The following is a 23,345-nucleotide window of genomic DNA, read 5'->3' as shown; positions in this document are numbered from 1 at the left end:
CCCAAAACACAGGATGTCATTGGAGGAATATTGTAGAAGACCAATACCCTGCTGTAGATTAAGAATCCAAATTCCTTTTAAATTTTAAAACTCCAACTTAATTAAATGCACTTTGGTATAATAAAAACTGAGCTGTAATCACAAAATTATTGCAAATTAATTTGAAGTTTTCTCATTCAACTGTTGCAAATATCTCTCAAGACAGAGATTAGAGGGCCCCATTCATTCTGACCCCTGGCATAAAAGTCTCAGTCTTTGAGTGGGTGCCAGGAGGACCAAAAGTCAATAACCTCTCTGAAATGCTCCCTTTAGTAGTTAGCACACAGCAGCTCACACATGAAGAGATTAGTGTGGTCCCTGACCAATGATGATATGCACATTCATGAAGTTGTCACATTTTGAAAAAGTCAAACTCCCCCTCTCCACCCAAACAGGCAAGGGATATATAAAAGGAATTAACAGGAAAATAAATGCAGACAAATATAACCTGTGAAAACAGATTTTGAATGTTTTAAAATGAAAACAATGAGATGCTGTTTTTTTCCTACCTTTCCACCTAGAGTTATTTAAAAGTTAAGAATAAGTTAACAGGCACTTACAATCTTACAGCTTGCTTAGAAAGCAACTTGGCAGCACCTATAAAAATCTGAAATCAATTATTAGTCCTTGCATTTACTCTTGTTTGCAACAGCAAGTCACCAACAAACTCAAATGATTCAGAAAAAAAGAATGTACATTCATATATGTATGATGTGTGTATATAAATACACATACACAGGGAGGAGGGAGAAAAGGAGAAAGTACATGAAAGTAAATGTAAACACAACTAGTGAATATGGATAAAGAGTATAAGTTTTTTCATACTGGTCTCGCAACTTCCCCTAGATTTGACGTTGCATAAAAAAATTAAAAATCAAGTTTTAAACTTCAAAACTGACATATGAATTTGAGTCTAAAAATGGAAGTTCTCTAAAACATGATGTTAAGTGAGAAAGGTAAATACCATGTCAAAGAGAATAAGTATATAGAAAAAAGTCTAAAATGGCCATTATTAGCATCTCAACGACAGGACCAGATACATGAGGAGGTGTCCAGACCCAAATGCCACAACACCCCTGCTGAGAAACATTGACACTAAATCATTTATAGCTGTTGGTGTGGATATGAATGTATGTCCAAGATGTATCATAACATTAAAACAACAACAACAACAAACAAGTTGTAGAACTACTGTTTGTTCTACAAGTATGAGCCCACTGGTATAGTATCTGGCACAACTAACTCCTATTTTTTTTTTTGGTTACAAATTCTTTTATTAGAGTGTCACACTCCCTAGAACACGATGCACTCAAGCACACCATGACATTTTAGGTGAAATAATCAAAATAAAACTATATACTATTACACCCTTATTGTTACCCTTACTAACCACCCTGAAGCAGGTGTTACTTCTGCCTGACCCTGTATAAAAGATGTGCATGTTTATCCAATTTGAAGAAAAAATTATTAGTAGTGATTATCTCTACAGAGGAGGAGGATGGGCTTGTGTGAGTTTACCTTTCTTTTTCTCTCAGATGTTTTAATTATTTTATAATATTCTCCAGTCACTTAAATTTTTTAATTATTAAAGTCTTCATTAAAACCAAGAAATAATTTTAAAATCAGGCTATGCTAAGGCTAAACAATCTGAAGAGAGAACAGAAACTAAATATACCTAACTATAAGCATCTAAAATATACTGTAACAGGAAAATTGAATATTTATTGCCCAAATTGCTCTATAAAACTACAAACTTTTACAACACAGAATTGATAGGATGGTAGTTATTAAACCCAATGAGCATCACAGCCATTGGAGCATTTGTTAAACAGACTGCTGGGTCCACTTGAGATTGCAGTCCAGGAGGTAAGACTGGGGCCTGGGATTGTGTGTTTCTGACAGGTCCCAGATGCTGTGGGTGCTGCTGGCCTGGGCACTGTGAGTACAGAGGAAAAAAGTGAAAAGTTAAAGCAAAAACTAAACAATCCCAATGGCTCTGAAGTGGGCTCGATGGGTCAATACTGCTAAGTCCTAATTATCCTTGAACAAACCATAAAACCCTTAAAGTGTAAAAGGGGGGCAATTCTCCTGGAAGCAGCACAGTACAGAGCTCAGCAGTCAGGCTCTGGCTCCACAGAGCCAATATACAGGCTCCTTCAAGAGCTAGCTGTTTTTTCTCCCTAAGCTTCTTAGGCCAGTTGAACTTGTTATCATATTTAATTTGTTTTTACATAAACAGGAGGTATGATTACAAAAGGCAAGCTATTGCTTCTACAAAACCTGTATCTAATACTTCGTAAAGGCTCTAAAGGTTAAGTCATTGTCAAATCAGACACAAGTGAGGAAATGAGAATTAAAAATTCTAAAACTGTGCGCTCAGATTTGTAAGCATCACTTTAGATACATCTAAACCAGAATTAGTAGGTGATGCATTATGGGTGCGTTTCACACAAAACCAAACGCCAATCAATGGTCCATATCCTAAGAAAAGACCTGGGCTCTTCAAGCAAGTGGCAAATGAAAGTACCCCCCTTTTTTAAAGGCCTTGGCTCTACATCAATGATTAGCGATTAACTGCATGTTTTTAAGTTTTAAAATAAACATGGCAGCTGCTGGACAAGAATATACTTTCTATGAGGCTTTGTGCCTAAAACTGTACTAGACTCTAGCGCAGCCTTAGGTTCCACAACCACTGAGCTCATCTCAAAGAGAAAATGAAGGAACAATTTGCCTGGGCAAGCACCTCATTCAGCCTGGGGCTACCTATTAAATGCTGAGGAAGAAGGTGTAGGCAAGTTGTCCAAGTTTATTTCGCTGCAGTTCAGGTTTAGCTTCTGTAATCTTACTATGTGTAAGTAGACTTGTTCCTTGTAAGATAATACATGTGGAAATCTCTAGCTGGGACCTGTTTGTTATATAAGAAGTGCCAACAAATGTTTGTTGGTTTCAAATTTAAATCTTTTTGATCAAGCCCTCTTACAATACACAGTTAACATACCATGGCTTCAAATGTCCCTGCTGAACAGCTACCGCCTCTGGGCACTAGTCTCCTGCCTTTTTAACATTTCCTGGGGTGAACTTCTAATTTCCACACCTATATTTGAAATTCTATCAAAAAAATTAAGAATCAAGTTTAAGGTAGAGATCATGTTTCATATTCTTTTTTTTTTTTTTTTTAAAGATTTTATTTATTTATTTCTAGAGAGGGAAGGGAGGGAGAGAGAAACAGAGAAACATCAATGTGCGGTTGCTGGGGGTCAGGCCTGCAACCCAGGCATGTACTCTGACTGGGAATTGAACCTGAGACACTTTGGTTCGCAGCCTGCACTCAATCCACTAAGCTACACCAGCCAGGGCGTGTTTCATGTTCTTAGTGAGAGAAATTTACATTCCAGGTCCTTCCTCCTCAGAAGGAGGTAGTTTTTTTTTTTTTTTTTTTTTAAAAACAATGTCTCCTAGTGCTTCTTTCAATTGAAAGGCTCATGACACAGACAACAGATGGTCATATGTGTTGTGTTCAAGGTATTTATTTTCCTTCTCAATCCACTGGCTTTCACTTAATATCCAGCAGCCAACTCTATCGGATAACAATGGTAAGGTTTAAGCTTTTTTTTTTTAAAGAGTGCTACTAGCATTTTCTTAAATGTTATAATTGTTGAATGGTGATCAACATTTGAATTTACAAAAGAACAAAGTTAAGATAATCTAATTTTTAAAAGCAACTGTTTTGGTAGGGCAGCTCCCAGGCATTGTGGACTCAGCACTTCAGCTATAGGATGCAGGATAGCTACAAGCAAAGAGAAATAGAGTAGAAAATGCAAAACAATGAAATTATAAAACCTGCTAAACACTCCTCAGAACTGGAAAAGGGGATCCTGTTTGGTTTAGCAGTAAAATACAAGTATGTTCTAAATGTGAGAAGAGTGATACACGAACTATTGCCCACACAAAAACATATCTGGCGGGCATCCGTCCATGAATACAACTCAGCCAAGTGTTTCACTGGGGGATTATAAACAGTTGAAGAGCTTTGGACCGTCAAGCCTTGGACCAAAAAAATTATGGCCCATGAAAGGAGAAAGTGAAACAGAGTGTCAGCTGCTGCTGAGTACCTGCATCCTAGGGAAGGAGATCACCAACATGTAGCCCAAGCCATTCTACTTCCTGCAGAGCCCTCTGAAAGAAGAGCTTGACCACCACCCTGCTGCCACAGCCCAAGGTATGGTTTCTGAGCCTGGGTTGCATGTTCTCACTGGGTACCTGTTTGCTGTTTGAATTTTAAAATCCTCACTTCTAAGGATCTTTATGAAAGAAAATAAAAAACAAAAACGCAATTTTTCATATTAAACTTGACTGTCCCAATTCAAAATCTCCACATTATGTAGAACATACAAGTCATACATAGTATGTAAAAACAAAAGTTGTTTATATCCTTGCGCCCTCTCGGAGAGAGCTCCTTACCTCTACTACACTTAAGAATAAAAAAACTAAGGGACTACATCAACGTAGTTGTCATTAATGAAGCACCTTAATTATCTCAGTCTATCTCAAATACATTAAACCGGATTTGTTTTAAGATTTAAAGTTAAAATAAAAACACAAAAACAATTCTTTGTTTTGTAGGATTAATTTTTTAGGCAAGTCAAAGAACATAGAAGATAGCTGTATCATCTAAGTTTTAAAATTTCTCTTATTTCTACATGAAGCAATACATTCATTTTAAAATCTTTAATATTTAAAACAGTTAAGAACTAAATGCACATATGGTTATTCTGTAAAAGTAATTGTGTGTGTTAAAATTCTCCAGAAACATTTACTCTTTTGGTTAACAGGTATTTAAATATTTGTTCCATTTGGTGGCAAAAACATTCCTCATGCACACGGTTAATATTTTAAAAAGACGATTGATTTCCCAATGATGCTGTATGTGCTTCAATTAATTTTTGAAAAACTAGTTTTCTTATTTATCTCTAAAACTATTATTGAAAATAAAACCAAACAACTGCTTTAAAAAAGCAGTGTGAGCGTGGGCCAACACAGCTTTAGTACGGCATGTCTTCATTCAGGAAAGATACACCCTGAGAATGAGTAAGAGGTTTTCTGGAATGTTTCTGTGCTTCTGGCCCATATACTTTGTCATTTCAATAGTTTTCCCCTCCCATTTAATATGACCCAGCGATAGGGTCACATTACCTACAAAGACTCATTATCATCCTTGTCTTAAGAGAGCATCTTGTATTTAGTGAGCACTAGAATCATTCCCTCCATAAACATTTGCAGAGCACCTACTATGTGCAGGCACCACTCTGGACACAGTAAGATTTAGTCTTGGCAAAACAAAAATCCCTTCCTGGAGTATACACTCCGATCAAGGGACCAAAAGCAACTTCCCATACAGGAAAAAAGGTGAAGTGCAGCAAAGGTCTTTGGTAGACGGCCAAGTTGTGTAAGACACCTCTTGTTTTTTCCATGGTATTTATTTCAGAAAGGACACACTCTACTGCAGGCTCCTGGGGTGGAGGTACTGGTTCTTTCTTAATCTGCAAACATGGCCATGGGGGACGTCATTCACCATGGTTCTAAAAAGATTCTTAGGCTACTAGAAAGTGGCTGCTAAGCTGCTTCTCGTGTAAGTGGAGAGTATGGAACTCAAGGCCAGGATAGAAAGGCAGTCATGAGGGCCATGAGGGCCTTGGAAATGGTGTTACTACAGCCCCAAACACCTAACTCCATGGAGCAGGATAAAATAATTTAAGATTTTATGCTTAAGGACAATTAATTTTTTGAAATGAGGAGATTAATAAAACAAGGAAATTACCAGCTCCTTATTTACATAGAAGGTAGTACCCTTCTTATTTATATACAAAACTGAAGGCTTTTGCTGAGGGCAGCCAGTCTAGCATAAATGTGATAAAAGAAAAATCCGGGAAACTTAAGGGTGGAAAAACCTTGGCAAACCATGCCCCCTCCCCCGAAAGGAAGGCACATACAACTTTTGTTGACAATCAAAGGGGAACCACACATCTTCTAAAGCCTTTTTTGTCCCCTTGTTTCCCACCCCCACAAAATACTGCCCCAGGACTGTGACTTTCTAGAATTGAAATTAGCCAACTTTTTCTGTAGAGTCAGATTATCAAGGTTTTCAGTTTTGATGGCTATAAGGTCTGCCACAACGACTGAACTCTTTTAGAGCGGCCATACATCACAATGATTGGGACTGTGTTTCAATAAAACTTTTACTAATGAACACAAATATCAATCTTTTATTTTCACACGTCATGAAATATAATTCTAATTTTTTTTCAAACACTACAAAGTGCAATAACTATTCTCAGCTTGTAGGTTCTCCAAGACAAACGGTGCACTGTGTGTGGCCCACAAGCTGTAGTTTGCCAACCCCTGCCCCCAAGAATCAGCATGGCCCAGTCTTTTTAATACTACAGCCCAGCACAGAACCTGGCCCTAAATAATCAATAAAGTATGTTTCTTTGTCTGGTAGAGGTGGCAAGTAATGCTGGAAAAAAAGAGAGAAGTAGAAATGTATAAATGTTCTGATTTCATCTCTATGCCTTCAGTTCTGCCTGAATATCACTCTTTCTGGACTTGACTTCCCTCTCTGCATGCTATTAGATGATTTATAAAGTCTCTTCTACCTCTATGGTCCATTATTCACAACAAGTGAAAACTATATCCACAAGTAGCTCAACAATACAGGAAGTCAACTCTGTAAATAAGTCCATGCAAGTTCCTTTATACAGGCGAAGTTGAAACTTTTGGAGTAGGAAAGAGGAGCAGCATTTGAGTAAATTGTGTATATGAAAATCACTAGCAATATAGTCATTTCACATGTTCAAGGGGAAACCCCACATTTCAGCTTCCCTGTTCACTGCTACAGAAGGGCCTAAGCTAAAATTTGTTACATGTACCGTATCAAGATGGTCAAAGTAGTGCCTTAGATGAGTATTTCTCTTTAGAGGAAAATGGCTCCCCCAAACAAGTCAGAATCATTTCATTTTGCTTTACATTATCTACTAGGTGCTAATTGAGGGGGACACACACAGGTTAAAAAGAAAATGAAAATCTGTAACACAAAAAGCATAAGAGATAAAAGGACACAGGAACTATTGGCTCTTCCAACTGGAAGGAAGGTTCAGAATTCATGAGGTGAACAAGGAGCAGAGAAGGCACGATGCTCTGAGCAAAAGGGACCATAGGAGTACTGTGCCTTGAAGAGATACAGTAAGAAAGGTAGGTGAGGGCTGAGCAGAGACATCTAGGAGTACATCTGCTAACTAAGGCAACAGTAGTACAATCAGATTGGCAACGGGGGCCCCCCTCCTATCCAAGAATGGATGAGAGCTCTCAAAAGGCAGGATGCAGGGAGAACAGTTAGAAAGCTACGGCAGGTAACAAATCACCAGGGCCTAAAGTGAAGGAGGCTAAGTGGGGCTTAGTATCTGAGAAACACTTCACAGAATCCATATAGACTGTTGGCTAGCTCGACATGGGAAAGTGGAGGGAAGGAAGCTGTCCATGTTAAAGCCCAGGTGTGCTGTCTTAAGAGATGAGGAGACCCTGGTACAACCAACTAAGCTGCAGAATCCAGGAGCAGGAATAAAAATAAAACATAAAACACCATCCATACTGAACACACCCCTGACTAAAAAAAGGACAATGGGATCTAAGCAATTAACTATTGACAGAGAAACAAATCTAAGTCCCCAAGGCTCCACTAGGTAAAACCTCATTGAAAGGCATTTCTGATTATTTAAATGAGTTAGCAAAATTTCATGACTTCTAATCCATACTGATTCTTAACATGAGATTCAATGTCTAAGATGTATAATGGTAGATGGCTTCAGAATGAAACTTCCTGTAAAAATACCAACCACAATTTCAAGTGAGAAGTGCTTAAAAGCAAGTCAACATGGTGGTAGTTTGTGTATGGCAAATTAAATAGAGCTCACCAGCGCTGATTATGAGAGAAGTCCCAAAGGCTTCTAAAAAGAAGATGGCAAAATTTCTCAAACGTTACAATAGACATCCATTACAAACAGATTCTGCAGACTCCCTGCTGTCTAAAGCAGGAAAGACACATAAGGAGCACCTACACCCCTTTGAAAAATCACCAGGTATGTTGAGTTAATAGTCTGTGGCTGTTGACAGAGATGATGCCCACTGAGCTGCTCCCCTGGACACTCACCTTTTCCATTAACGGCTAATCCCGTGGCCATGGGTGCAGTCACGGGGCCAGACACCTGAGGCACTAGTGGGTGTATTCGGGGCCTGCTCCCCATTCTAGCTCGCTCTGCACCAGGGCTCAATAAAGCTCCAGCTGGCTTTTCGGTTGCCACTTCTGGTGCCACTGTGTCCTCCTGACCCTGTTCAACGGGGTCCATTTTCTCAGGGCTCTCACTCTGAAAGCCGTCCACTGTGGTCCTGCTCTTAATGGGACTCTTAGGCACAAGTATCTTTATACCTGATTTTGCTAGGTCCATATTCTTCCGGTTCGAGAGAGATGGAGCTGTGTTTTTCCTGAACTTCTGGCTGGCAGCAAATAACTGACTGTTTTTGGACTCGTGGTCTTTGCCAATCACTAGTGATTTAGCAGTGGTCTTAGAAAAATTGCTATTGGTGGATCTGGAAATCTGTTTCCTAGCGTTGTTTGGAGAGGTCCTATTTGTTCTGGTTAATGTGCTTTCTTTCTGCTTTTCAGTGTGGCGTCTGTTAAAATCATGAATATATTCCTCACAGTTCACAAGATGCTGTTCTGGTTCCCAAGTGTCATCCTCACTGTCATAGCCTTTCCACCGAACCAAATACTCTGTCTTCCCTTTTTTGTTTTTCCTCTTGTCAACGATGCTTTCAACCTGTTATAAGAGAAAAGAAAAGAGTATAAACATAATATTTTAAAAATACAAGCTTAATAACAAAACATAAAAACAAAAAAAAAACACAAAATAAATAATGAAAATAATTATCTTCTCTTCCCTGAGTCAAATCACCTGAAAACAGAACATCTGTATGTTTCCCATTTTAAGCTCAGAATATGTGGATGTGCATTAGAGGTAGTGTATGTTTTTGTGATTCAAAGGTGGCTCTTTTAAAATTTTTACATTAAACCCTGACTACTGGAGTTGATTTTCAGTCACAACTGAAACAATACTAATCACCAATAGCTTTTTGCCTGGCGACCCTTACGTTATCAACAGCAAGCACTTAAACAATAAATTGGCTGTGGTAAATGCACCAACTTATGAATGGCTAAGAGCCTTCTGACATGTGGAACTGACTTACCAAAGAAACATGATTGGTACTCCCAGAAGCCTTTAGAAGCACTCAGTTAAAATTAAAAACATCAACAGAAAACATAAGGCTTTAATGGCAATAAAATAGCCTAGAATGGTTATTTGCCTTCAAATCTTGTTTTTAACAAATTTTACACTAACACCTTTAAAGAAAGATGCTGTTAATCTTTCAATATGATGATCAATACATCCTATATCAAACTTACAAATCCAAAACTTTTTATAACATGTTATATAACAGTGACAAATTCTACTATTTTCATATCCTAAGTATAAATGGGAAATCTTCTGTGACTCACATGAACAAAATATATTTGACATAATGTGCCCGATGTTAGTGAAGAAATATTTAGAATCTGTTGTTACCTCTCCAAGTAACATAAAAACCATTGGCCTTCTTCCCCAATAGCAGCATGTGCATCTATACCTTTTAAGTACAGGACTATAGCCATACAACTCTTTAGTAAAGGACACAAAGATCTACGCTTATCAGTTATCATGAACATCAGTAAATTTCTGGCAAAGTCAGCTGTTAGGTAAGATGACATAATTGTATATTTAGTTCCAAAACAACAGAGGCTGAGTACAACTATAGACACTCAGAGAATACTCCCTGCCCAATACTTCCTTTCTCCTCTTCTCAAAAAAACCCTCGAAACTCTCCAACATATCTTCTTCCTGGAATATACAGAATTAGAGCTCTTAACTGTATAAAAGCCTCAAGTTAAATCACATTATTGCTCTCGTTCAAAAAGGGTTAAGGGTAAATAAAGGTCCTCTTTTCAGCAGACAGTACATTTCATGCCTAACAGATCTCCACAGAGTCTTTAAGTATATCAAATCTGCATGTGCAAGTCCACACAATCCATAATATATAGCACAGTGAGCTTTGAAAGTGACCCCCCCCAACCCTACCCTGTTCCTTTGCTTGTGAAGAGCTATGTGTAAGGGTGAAAGTAGTTCAATTTAAGTAAAAGTAGTAGTTCTGGAAAATTCCATGCAAACCAATTTCATGGCAGAAATAATTTAAAGTTTTAAATACAAGGGGTAAAGAGACTGTCTCAAGATAAAATTATGTTTGAAACTAATTTTATTTCTAAATCAATTTCCATTCCAGAAAACATTAAGCACTGCAAACCAGAGCACCCCTTTTTTGTTTATTTCATTTCCTTAAAGCTGAAGCAGAGGCTGATGAAGGAAGCTGAGTGTCTTTGCCAATACCCTTAGAACCTTCACTTGCCAGTCTGCCCATTCTGCCCTGCCCCTCTCTCAAGAATCCTAAAGGAGGTACAATGGGGACCAGCTCAGTAGCTGCAATGGGTGCATGTGCTGTGTTTTCTGTGTACTCAGTGACTGGAATTTGTTTAGCTACCAAAAGAAGGCAGTAACAGAAATAGTAGACCAGGGGCTGGCAAACATTATGTAAAGGGCCACATGGCCATGTGGTCTGCCAGCCACTTAACTCTGCCACTGTAGCAAGAAAGCAGCCACAGACGACATATAAATGAGGTGGCATTAAAAGAAAACAAACTATTCATGGACACTAAAATTAGGATTTTGTTATTTCCATGCATCATAAAATATTATACTTTGGATTTTTAAAAAACTATTACCAACCACCACAGGCCTCTAGTATCAACTTCAGACTACATTGGGGACATGGACCCCCTCACCCCCAATTTAAGGACAATGTCCTCCTTCCTTGAATGTTTAAACATAAAATCCTGCTGATTCCAGGTCTCAATAAAGTAAATTAATCTCCCAAAGAAAGGTATCACCTGAATTCAACAAACTGTTTTCCTGGCATATGAAGCCTAAAATTATTTCCTAAAATTATAGTGGGGAGGGAGGAAAACCACAAGACAGACACATAAATAAATCTTCAGGTCTTCTGTCCCTTCCTCCTGAGTTCTCCTTCTTCCTGCCAATATAACCTTCTAAAAAACAGTATCAACGAAGACTATCTCTAGAAATGCATATACAGGTATCCACTTCTAGTTACGAAACTGCAATGCAAAGAGGATTATACCAAAAAACCCTCTTCATGGAACTATACAGAACTATAGATAACCAAGACACTATAGTACAGAACTATAGATAACCAAGACAAAATGGAGAAAGGCATGAAAAATCTCATTCACATTACCTAGTTACTGCTTTACAATGTTACCCATAATCTAATGTAGAGGAAAATTCTGACAAATCCAAACCATAAGAGCTTTCTTTGACTACCAGTGGCATAGTAAAACTAACCAAAATCATTTTTGTTAGAATTACCTTCTAAAACACAACCTAAAAAACCAAAATGTGGAACAAGTAAAACCAGGATTTTCTTGTAACATTACAAAGTCCTCCAATGGATTGCAGAGCAGTGAAATTAATCAAAAAAGGATCATTCTAAACACCAAACCCATTTTACCTACCTCAGAGCAGTCCCATCTCTCTCTAAGCCCAGAAATGTGCTACAGGTTTGCAGAAGACAGAAAGAAAAGCATGGACAAAAGGTCCGCTAACACATGGAACGAAAATCAGTGGCAAAACCCAACCTGGTTAGAGTACCTCAGTAAGAGAAGAAAGAAAGATTACCTCTGTCATTGCTGCAGTTAAAATACCAAACAGCCTGAGAAATACACCAGAGTAAGTAAGGCATATAAGTATACTGGTTTACAGAAAAAGATCAAAGTTACAAAATAATCATAGCAAGAATAATTTGTCACATTGTTTGTCATCACCAGTAACTGTCAGCAGCTATACTGGTTGCTAATACTTGCTCGGACTCCTCCCAAGACAGTGGAAGCAGGATGCCAGGATAACTTTGAAACCAGTGATGGTTTGAAAGCAATGATGAAAGTTTTTCTCAAGTTTGGGTGTTCTGCCAATGACTAGGTAATTTGGAACAACAGAGCATCACTATGAAAAATAAATAAAAATCCTGCTTATATAAAAGAATTCTGGTGAACTTTGGAAAAGCAACATCTCCCTAGACGAGGAAGATCCGGTTTTCACTAGACATTTGATAATTGTGTTACCTATAAAGTACAGAAAAGGTTGCCGTAACTACTCAGAACAGTTTGGTAACTAGTTAACCCCCCCCCCCCCCCAAACAAGCAGATAGTTCTTCTGCAAAAAATAGAGCAGTAATATAAATATAACTATTTGACAGCACTAGAAAGAAACCAAAAGCCTGAAACCAAGGAGATCAGACCCTTAAAACAATGACTTCTGTCATTGACTTCTGTGATCATCCAATGACCTCTGTGCCCCCTACTCTGCTGCTGGTCGAATTCAGGCAGAAAGTTGGAATCTTACAGGACTTAGTGTCAGAGGGCTGGGTGAGGGGTTGACAGAATAGCTAGACATCTAAGGAAGAGATCACAGACAAAAGGGTCCCATGGAAGGGGGAGCCCCCAAAACAACATCATCAACTCCTTTAAGTCCTCAGAAGACTCTACACCAGACTAGTGGAAAGCAACAGTTGGTTATGTTGGGGGCACCCCCAAGTTTGATGATTTACTAGGAAGACTCAAAAGGACTCAGCAAACAGTCCCACTCAGGCTATGATTTACTAGTGGATAGTAAGCAAATTAAGCAAAGGGATAACTCACATGGGATCAAGTTAGGGGGAAACCAACTGCAAGCTTACATGGGTTCTCTTCCAGTGGAGACACACAAAATGTGTTTCATTCCTCTGGCAGTGAATTATCACAACACATGCAAAGTGTGGTCTACTAGAAAAGTTCATTAGTGACTCAGTATCCAGGATTTTTACTGGGGGCTGGTCACATAGGCACCCTCTGACCAGCATATATCAGAATTTCAGATTTTTGGAAGGAAACCAGATGTTCAGCACAACCCATACCAATGATCATCGTAGTCAAACTTAAAAAGAAAAACAAAACCAACAACACAATATATATAAAACACACACTTAGCCAGTGAGGAAAGGATGGAAGGAAATGATGTTATATACAGGGCCACAATGATGAAGGCCAAGATAAAGCTACTGAAGGAAAAACTATCAACTCAAGAGTTCCATTTCTGACATGGCAGTATGAAGAGTTCTGTAGACACATTTCCCAAACAAATAAGCAAAGCTGGTGAAACTGTTTTTTTAAAAAAACTAAAACTAAAGTCTTTGAAAATTGTCCTAAGGCCATGGAACATTTGAAGAAACCTTTTTTTTAAAGATTTTATTTGTTTATTTTTAGAGGGGAAGGGAGGGAGATAGACAGAGAGAGAGAGAAACATCAATGTGTGGTTGCTGGGGGTTATGGCCTGCAACCCAGGCATGTACCCTGGCTGGGAATCGAAACTGGGACACTTTGGTTCCCAGTTTGTGCTCAATCCACTGAGCTACGCCAGCCAGGGCCTCTTTTTTTTTAAATATATTTTATTGATTATGCTATTACAGTTGTCCCATTTCCCCCTTCACTCCCCTCCACCCTGCCCACCCCCTCCCACCCACATTCCACCCCTATAGTTCATGTCCATGTGTCATAAGTTCTTTAGCTTCTACATTCCCCATACTATTTCTGCCCTCTCCCTATTTTCTACCTATTGTTTATGCTACTTATTCTCTATATCTTTTCCCCCTCTCTTTCCTCCTCCCACTTCCCTGTTGCTAACCCTCCATGTGATCTCCATTTCTGTGGTTGTGTTCCTCTTCTAGTTGTTTGCTTAGTTTGCTTTTGTTTTAGGTATGATTGTTACTAACTGTGAGTTTGATGTCTTTTTTTACTGTTCATGTTTTTTATCTTCTTTTTCTTAGATAAGTCCCTTTAACATTTCATATGATAAGGGCTTGGTGATGACGAACTCCTTTAACTTGGCCTCATCTGAGAAGCACTTTATCTCCTCTTCCATTCTAAATGAAAGCTTTGCTGGATAGAGCAATCTTGGATGTAGGTCCTTGCCTTTCATGGCTTGGAATACTTCTTTCCAGCCCCTTCTTGCCTGCAAGGTCTCTTTTGAGAAATCAGCTGACATTCTGATGGGAACTCCTTTGTAGGTGATTGTCCCCTTATCTCTTGCTGCTTCTAGAATTCTCTCCTTCATTTTTACCTTGGGTAATGTAATTATGATGTGCCTTGGCGTGTTCCTCCTGGGGTCCAACCTCTTTGGGACTCTCTGAGCTTCCTGGACTTGCCAGATTGGGGAAGTTCTCCTTTATTATTTGTTCAAATGACTTTTCCACTTTTTGTTTTTCCTGTTCCCCTTCTGGTACCCCTATAATTCAGATGTTGGAACGTTTACAGATGTCCTGGAGGTCCCTAAGACTCTCCTCATTTTTTTGAATTCTTGTTTCTTCATTCTTTTGTTTGGTTGTTCATTTCCTCCTTCTAGTCCCTTCCATTGATTTGAAATCCAGTTTTCTTTCCATCACTATTGGTTCCTTGTGCATTTTCCTTCATTTCTCTTATCGTAGTCTTCATTTGTTCATCTAATTTATGACCAAACTCAACCAATTCTGTGAGTATCTTGATCACAAGTGCTTTGAACTATGCAACTGATAGTTTGGCTATCTCTCAGTCACTTAAAAAAACTGGCTCTGGGGCTTTTAATTCTGTTTGAGTCATCTTTTAATTTTTTTTATTTTTTTCCTTTGGTCTGGTCACACCTGTTAAGTATGAGGGGTGGAGCCTTAGGTGTTCACCAGGGCGGGGCACCTCAGTTGCTGGGTTGTGACATTGTGGGGGCGGGGTCCGAGAGGGAACAATGGCACCTGCTCTGCTCTCTCTAGGAATTCAGTCCCCTTTGCCACTTCCCACAAGCAAATCGGGCCCCTCTGGTGCTGGCTCCCAGGTGGACGGGCTTGTGTACTTTCTTGGACTCTGTGGGTTTCCCCAAGGAACCTCCTGTGAGGCTGAGAGAATCTCCCGGCCTCATCTCCCACAGGTGTTTTCAGTCGGTGCCTTTAGGCTTTGTTTCCTGGCGCTGGGTCCCTGGGTTGCGGTCTGTGTCACTGTCTGTTTTTGCTTAGTTTGTCTGTGCGTGAATATGTGGCTGCGGACAGCCAGCTGCCTTGCATGCCTCACTGGGTCTGCTTGTTGCCTCCTACACCCAGGGTCTGCCACTGGTTGGTCAGCTGCCCCCACGATTCTGGCGTCCGCCAGCCACCGCTTTTTCCTGCTGGGACCCCTTGACCCCTCTCTGTAGGCCTCCGACTCCGCCCCTCCTTACCGGTCTGGATGAATGGTAGTAGACTTCCGTTCGGTTCATTTCTCTCTGTTCTGGTTGTTTTTTGTTTCTAAATTCTTGTTGTCCTTAGTTTTGGTTGCGCAGGGAGGCACAGTGAGACTACCTATGCCTCCATCTTGGCCGGAAGTCTTCCATATGAAGAAACTTTTATTCAAGAAAATCTACTAACACATCTTAAGAACAAAGAAAGTTTGTGACTTCTGAGCCATGATCCACTTTCTTCTTTCCCGACCCTCCAGTTCAGAGTGACAACAGCTCACTCTGGATGGGTATAGCCAAGAATACGGACTCTCTCCCTTCAGCTTCCAATCAAGGCTTATCATGTCTCATCAGCAGAGACAGGCCACAGTGTTCCCTCTCTCCTACTCAAAGTAGAAAAGGCAAATCCTTGATGAGTATGACAGAGAGCTCAAGAGCTCCTTTCCTTAAACCAGCAGCCCTTACTCATAAGCAGAATCTACTCCAGTGGTGACAGGGCAAAAATACTAGGGCTTTGACCACTCTTACCCCAGTAAACTCATTGGGAAAAACTCAATGCTGGGAGAGGCAAGCTGAGAAGATCAAAAGTTACCACTCTACCTGACACCTAGACTAGTAGTTCAGAGACTTTGCCTAGGGGAGAGGTTATCCATAAGAAAAGAGATGTGATGTTCTTTGAGACAGAGTATGCTGAAGTTTAAACCTAAGGATTTAGCTTTTGAATATGATAATTAACCACAAGAGCTAAATCATAGCTCACCTAGTTCACCAGGAAGCGCCTAGAAAAGAGGTAGCTAAGAACCTTCCTGGAAGAGGAACAAATTTCAAAGACTGATCTCAAAAACTACCCCTGCCTAAATTTAATTGAAGCAGACCTTAGAGCAATTTATGCACCAGGCATTTTCAAAAACAGCAGAATAATTAATCAACCAGCTAGGTGTAACACCAAATAAAGCCAGCAGCTTAGAGAGATCAGGGAAAGAGTAAGTCAAAGAGGGCCCTTCTCAAACCACTGTCAACCAGTGCAATTGTGCGCTCACCAAAAGCTGGGATCTCTAGGAGTCACATCACAGCTTCACAAAGTGGGAGAAACAGACCACTAAAGTAGTTTAGCAAAGACACAAAACAAACAACCAAGCAAATAACAAGAATAAATCCAGTATCCAGAGCTGCAAAACATATAACCTAAAATGTTTTTTTTTTTTAAAAGAATTACAAGATGTGAAGAGAAACCAGAAAGAAGTGACCCATACACAGGGAGTAAAAAAAGGGCAACAGAAACTGCTTGTGAGATGGAGAGCTACAGAAATAACAAAGCTGTTGTTTTTTTAACTAAAAGAAGAAAAAATTGAACAAAAAAAAAGAAAAAAAGAGCTATAATACCATGATTATATGACAATGATTTAGGTAATTTAGAGGAACAAATTCCAAAAGACACAAACTAGTGAAACTCATTCAAAAAACCCTGAATAGCTCTGTAACAAAGTAAAAGATTAAATTCGTAAGTAAAAACTTGCTACAAAGAAAAGTCAATGGCTTGTTTTACTGGTGAATTATACCAAATTAGAAAAAATTAACACTAATTATTAACACATTCTTCCAATTATTAGAAGAGAGAATACTTCACACTCATTTTATGTGGCCAGTTACCTTGATACCAAAACCAAAACAAGAAAATGAGACCAGTACCTTTTATGAATTATGTACTCAAAACCCCCTCAACAAAATACTAGCAAATTAAATCTAGCAACATATAAAAACAATCATGACCAAGAAAAAATTTATCCCAGAAATGCAAGGTTGGTTTAACATGTGAAAATCAATTAATGTAATATACTACACATCAATAGAATTAAGGGGGGGGGGAATCAAACATCATCTCAACAGATGCAGGAAGAGAAATTAAACACTCAACAAATTAGGAATACAGCAAGATTCCTCAACCTGATAAAGGACATCTACAAAAAACACATAGCTAACATAATACTCAATGATGAAAGACTAAATCCTCTCTCCACCCCCAAATCAGAAACAAGACTCTATTTCTATGTATTATTGTATTAGAGCTCTATCTGGGTAATTGGAAAAGAAATAAAAAGGCATCTAGATAGAAAAGAAGTAAAATTATGTCTTTTGCAGATGACATGATGAATATAGAATAATGTTAAGGGGTCTAATAAAAACTATTAGAACTAACAAGTGCAGTAGCATCACAGGCCATGAAAATCAATATGAAAAAATAGATTGCATACATTAGTATACTGTATCATCTGGATATAGTATCAGTGATCAAAACAAACATGAAATTGAGAAAACTGTTCCATTTATTATAGCATCAAAAGAAAAAGTGTTAGGAATAATACTCAACTACAAAACACTGTTGAAAGAAATTAAAAACCTAATTAAAATGGAAAGACATTACATAATCATGGATCAAGAAATGTAACAGTGTTGCCTTGGCTGGTATGTCTCAGTGGATTGAACACCAACCTGTGAACCAAAGGCTTGCCAGTTCATTCCTAGTCAGGTCTCATGCCTAGGTTGCAGGCCACGTCCCCAGTAGGGGGTGCACAAGAAGCAACCACATACTGATGTTTCCCTCCTTATTTTTCTCCCTCCCTAAAAATAAATCTTGGAGAAAACAAAAGAGAGAGAGAGAGAGACAGAGAGAGAGAGAGAGAGAGAGAGAGAGTGAGAGAGTGAGAGAGAGAGACAGAGAACCAGTAAGATTTTCTGATGGACTGAATGCAAGATATGAGAGAAAACAAAGAATGAAGGCCAACCAAGGTATCTGTCCTGATTATTGTAAAAATGGGAGTTTTCATTTACTGAGATATAAGTGGATGTAAGAATTCATTATTACTCACATCTAGAGGAGATGCAAATTAAACCATTTGACCCACACATCTGGAACATGTGCTGAAGATAGAAATTTGAAATCCACAGGCATTAAAAGTCATTAAATCCATGAGATCATGACAGGAGTTAAGGGTAAAGAAATGAGTCTGAAGACAACCCTGAGACACTCAAACAATTAGAAAATAGAATAAATAGGAGAATCCAGCAGAGATTATAGGGAAAAAATAAGGAGTGATGTCAGAGAACCTAAAAAAGTGATATCCCAGAAGCCAAGTATTTTAAAGGGAAGGTCAGTTAATCATGTCTAATGCTCTGAATGGACCAGATTAGGCCTGGAAGAGCAGTACTTCACTTATGGAGGAAAGAGGTCAGAAGATCTTTTTCCCCAGAAAACAACCATTTCAGGGCTCCGGAAATTAAAACAAACAAACAAACAAACAAACAAACAACAAAAACAACAACAAAAACCCACCAAAAAAGGCAAACAATAGATTGAGAAGCATATATTCATTTTAAAAAGGCTGAACTTTGGGTAATAACAGTGGAAGTCAGTGGCCTGGTTGCCTGGGACTGTTCTCCACTATGACTGACAGTATGATAATTCTACTACTGTGGGAATGGCCTTGAAAGCCTGCAGCTTGGCTCTCAAGGAGAATGGTTGGATTTGAAGCAAATGACAGAAACTCCATGCCAAAATGGAGGTGTAAGTAGAAATTTAAAGGAAGATCCTAGAAATGGACAGCCAGAGGAATTTGATGGACATTTCACAAGCCCCACATAGAATGAATGGGTACTTACTAGAGGCACAGGTTGCAGGCACAGAGTACAACCTGAGGCATCCCTGCCTGAACTCTGAATACATTCCCAACCCAAACAAATCCAAAGCATAGATAGGGTGGGAAGCCCTAAGGATTCAAGGGTTTAAGCCCTGGCTGGTGTAGCTTAGTGGATTGAGCGCAGGCTGCGAACCAAAGTGTCGCAGGTTCGATTCCCAGTCACGGCACATGCCTGGATTGTAGGCCACGGCCCCCAGCAACCGCACATTGATGTTTCTGTCCCTCCCTCCCTCCCTCCGTCCCTCCATCTCTCCCTCCGTCCCTCCCTCTCTCTCTCTCTCCCCTTGTCTCCTTCTCTCTCCCTCCCTCCCCTCTCTCTCAAAAATCAATCAATCAATCAATCAATCAATCAAAGGATTCAAGAATTTGGCTACAACTTCTGACAAAAATGTGGCTAACAATAAAATACGCAGGCATGGAAGTGATCCCCTAGGCAGGTCAAAAAATAAAGATAAGACCTAGGGTGGAAGGATCTGAACAGGTATATAAATCAGTGGCTAAAACAATGCAGGAGTGACAATATTCCTAAGATCACATCCAGACAAGTGATTTAAAACTAACACTCTCTCTCAAATGAGCAACAAAAGACTCAGAAAAAATCAAAATCACAAAACACCAAAAACGTATATCATACTCCAAAACAAAAATAGCCAACGATACCTGTCTTTAAGTTTACCCATAATTTGGATTTGACAGAAAAAGGCTTCAAATCCACTATTATACACGTTTTTTAAATGGGAGGGAAAAATCACATTTAAAAAACGAAAGGAAAACATGATGACAATGACTCAAATAGGAAATAGGAGATAAACTGTTAAAAGAAAACAAAAAATTCTAGAGTTAAAAACAGAATAACTGAAATGGAAAATTCACTAGGTTGGCTTAGCAATGGATTTAAGATGGAAGAATAATCAGTCAATTTTTTAGAGAGATCAACAAACTTGTATCTAAAACAACAGAGAAAAATATTAAGGAAAAAACAGCAGAAAAATATTTTAATAAATAATGGCTGAAAACATTCCAAATATAACAGAAAACAATTATCTACAGACTCAAGAAGCTTGACAAAACTGAATTAATATAAATACAAGAAGATCCTCAGAAATACAATATTTAAAACATTAGGCTACAGACAAGAGAAAATACTGAAACCAGTAGGGAAAAATAACATGTTAGCACGTATAGGGAAACAACAATAAATGGTTGGCTTTTCATCAGAAACAATGGAAAGCAGTTCAAAGTATGGAATACATTCAATGTATCAAAAGGACACCAATGAAGAATTCTATATCCAGATAACCTACCCTTCCAAAATGAAGGCAAAATAAAGACATTTCCAAATAAATGTTACTGAGAACATTCACTGACAGGAGAAGTGCCTAACAAAAAAAAAAAATTAGTAAAGAAGTCCTACAGGTTAAAAGGAAGACTCCAGACAGTAATATAAAAGGAAGAAAGGAAGAGCACTAGAAATATTAAATATGTGGGTAAATATAAAAGACTGGTTGAATGTTGTCTTTTTTTAAACTCAATTTCTTTAAATAAGACTGTATGAAGCAAAAATTACAACAGTGTGAACTAACATACTAGATTTAACATATATGACTGTACAGTACAAAGAAAGAGGGATACAATGAAGATACACTGGAGTAAAGGTGACATATTGATTAGAATTAAAGTAGTATTAACCTAAGGTAATGTGATAAGTAAAAATGCCTATTACAATACTTACAGCAATCACACACACACAAAAAGAACTCAAAAATATAGTTTAAAAATCATACAAAGTAATGGTACAGGGAAAAAATGTTCAGCATAAAAGAATCCAGGAAAGACAAAAACAGTAAGATAAACAGAAAATTAGCTAACTAACAAAGTAAATCCAACTTTATTAACAATTACATAAAATTACAAAAGAACTAAACACTTGAAACAAAGAGCAGAAGTTGTCAGACCAGATTTCAAAAACTACAAGGTCTGTCCAGGAAAAGTCCAGCCATTGTTAATATAATGAGAACAGTTTGCTTAACACTGACATAACCTGGCAGCCAAGGAGAGTGGACTGGAATGGGCATGCATGAACAACGACAACTTCACTGTACACTAGTCAGTGGGGGCTAGCTGAGTGAGTACGTGTACTGTGTGGCTTTGTATTAAAAATGACTGAGCAAGTAGAGCAATGAATCTGCATCAAATTTTATGTTAAGCTTGAGCATTCCTCTGTACAAACTATTTGGATGATCCAAAAGGCTGCAGCTATGGACAACTGCTGACTGGCAGTTTCATCACAACAAAGTGCCTACTCACGCATCTTGTCTTGTGCAGGGTTTTTTGGTGAAACATCAAATCATCCACCAGGTGACTAAGCTCCTCTACACCCCAGATTTGGCACCCTGCAACTTCTGGCTTTTCTTAAAACTAAAACCACCTTTGAAAGGGATGAAATTTCACAGCATTGATGAGATTCAGGAAAATATGACAGGGCAGTTGATGTGAAGTTGGGTATCTGTGAGGTCCCAAGGTGCTGACTCTGAAGGGGGAAATGAGGTGGCGTCATCCTATGTACAACGTTTCTTGTATCTTCTTCACTAAATGTCTCTATTTTTCATATTAAATGGCTAGATATCTTCTGGACAGATCTCACATATTTTTACCTACAGGAGACTCACTTTAGATTCAAAGACGAAAATAGGTTAAAATAACAGAAAAACATATATCATGCCCACAAAATCCTTGAGAATGATTATATTCGTATAAGACAAAGATTCTTAGACAAGAAATATTTAACACAAAAAGGAACATTTCATAATAACAGGGCAAATATTTGAGGAAGATATAACATAAATGTATGTATGTACCTTAGAGTCTCAAAATAAATGAAGCAACAACTGACAAGAAATGAAGGGAGAAATACAACTCCACACTCACAGCTGGGGATTCTAATATTCTACTACTAATAACTAATAAAACAGAAAATCAGCAATGAGATAGAATACCTCAACTCTATCAGCCAACTCAGACTATCTGACATTTACAGAACACTCCATGCTGTGAACAGCAGAATACACAAAACATTTACCACAATAGATCAGAGTCTAGACCATAAAACAAGTTTCAATACACTTGAAAAGATTTAAAACATACAAAGGATTCATACACAGACACACAGCAGTTGAAAATCTTGTTCACTGACCACAAGGAATTAAAATAGAAACCAACAATTTTGGAAAATTTCCTAAATTTGACATCAAACAACAAACTTCTAAAATTCTCCAATTATTCAGAGAAAAAAGTACAGGGTAAATTAGAAAGTATTTGAAACTGAAATGTAATAAACACATCAAAACTTATGGAATACAACCAATATAGGGCTTAAGGAAAATTTTTTTCTTTAAGCACTTACTCAGAATAGAAGAAAAAAAAAATCAGTAATTTAAGCTTTCCACCATGGGAAATAAGAACATAACACCAAATAAAGACCCAATAAAGTCCTAAACAAGCAGACAGTAGCATATAACAAAGATCTAAGATCACATAATTCATATAAGTTCATATAACTTCACTTCTAAGTTGTGTAAAATATTTTAAAAGGAAAAAGTAACAATCCTATACAAATACTGCCAGAAAACAGGAAAGACCACTTCACAACTCCTTTTTATGAGTTAGTAAAGCAAAACTACCCCAAAGGAAAGCCAAAGACATCATAAAATCAAAACTCTTTAACAAAAGAACTCCTTAAAGAACAATATATTTTATAAACACAGATACAAAAACCACAAACCAAATTCACCAACATATAAATAGGATTATAACCATGTTCAAGCAAAAATGGAAAGGTGGTTTCACATATCAAAATCAACTGATATAATACACCATATTAATGAAATACAAAGCACAACCCTATGCAATACTTGGAAATGTGATAAGCTCAGTGACTGAAAGTAACCTTCATAGGGTGATCTGATCATCAATTCCCATGGGCAGGTCTTGATGGGTGTAGTGGAACCCCAGGGACTATAGCTTTCTTAGTAAAAAGTTTACCCTTGCCTTAATTAAGCAAGCCACGTCCCTTGTTCTTGTGCATCTAGATTAATATATCTTTGAAATGCCAGAGTAATCCTCTTTT

The 23,345-nt window shown here is 38.2% G+C and overlaps 1 protein-coding gene across 2 annotated transcripts in view; it reads right to left on the bottom strand.

Moving 5' to 3' along the window:
- CDYL (chromodomain Y like) overlaps positions 1–23,345 on the bottom strand; it is a 145,166-nt gene that overhangs the window by 62,007 nt on the left and 59,814 nt on the right. For both annotated transcript variants that reach the window (XM_028511856.2, XM_036026516.1), the window contains exon 2: positions 8,243–8,909. In XM_028511856.2, the coding sequence (XP_028367657.1) occupies positions 8,243–8,909 (667 nt within the window). The remainder of the gene's footprint in view (positions 1–8,242; positions 8,910–23,345) is intronic.

This window comes from Phyllostomus discolor, chromosome 5, assembly GCF_004126475.2.
Source record: "Phyllostomus discolor isolate MPI-MPIP mPhyDis1 chromosome 5, mPhyDis1.pri.v3, whole genome shotgun sequence".
In the NCBI taxonomy this organism is placed as follows: Eukaryota; Metazoa; Chordata; class Mammalia; order Chiroptera; family Phyllostomidae; genus Phyllostomus; species Phyllostomus discolor.
Note: the sequence above shows the minus strand (reverse complement) of the source record. Positions and strands in the feature narration are given on the sequence as shown.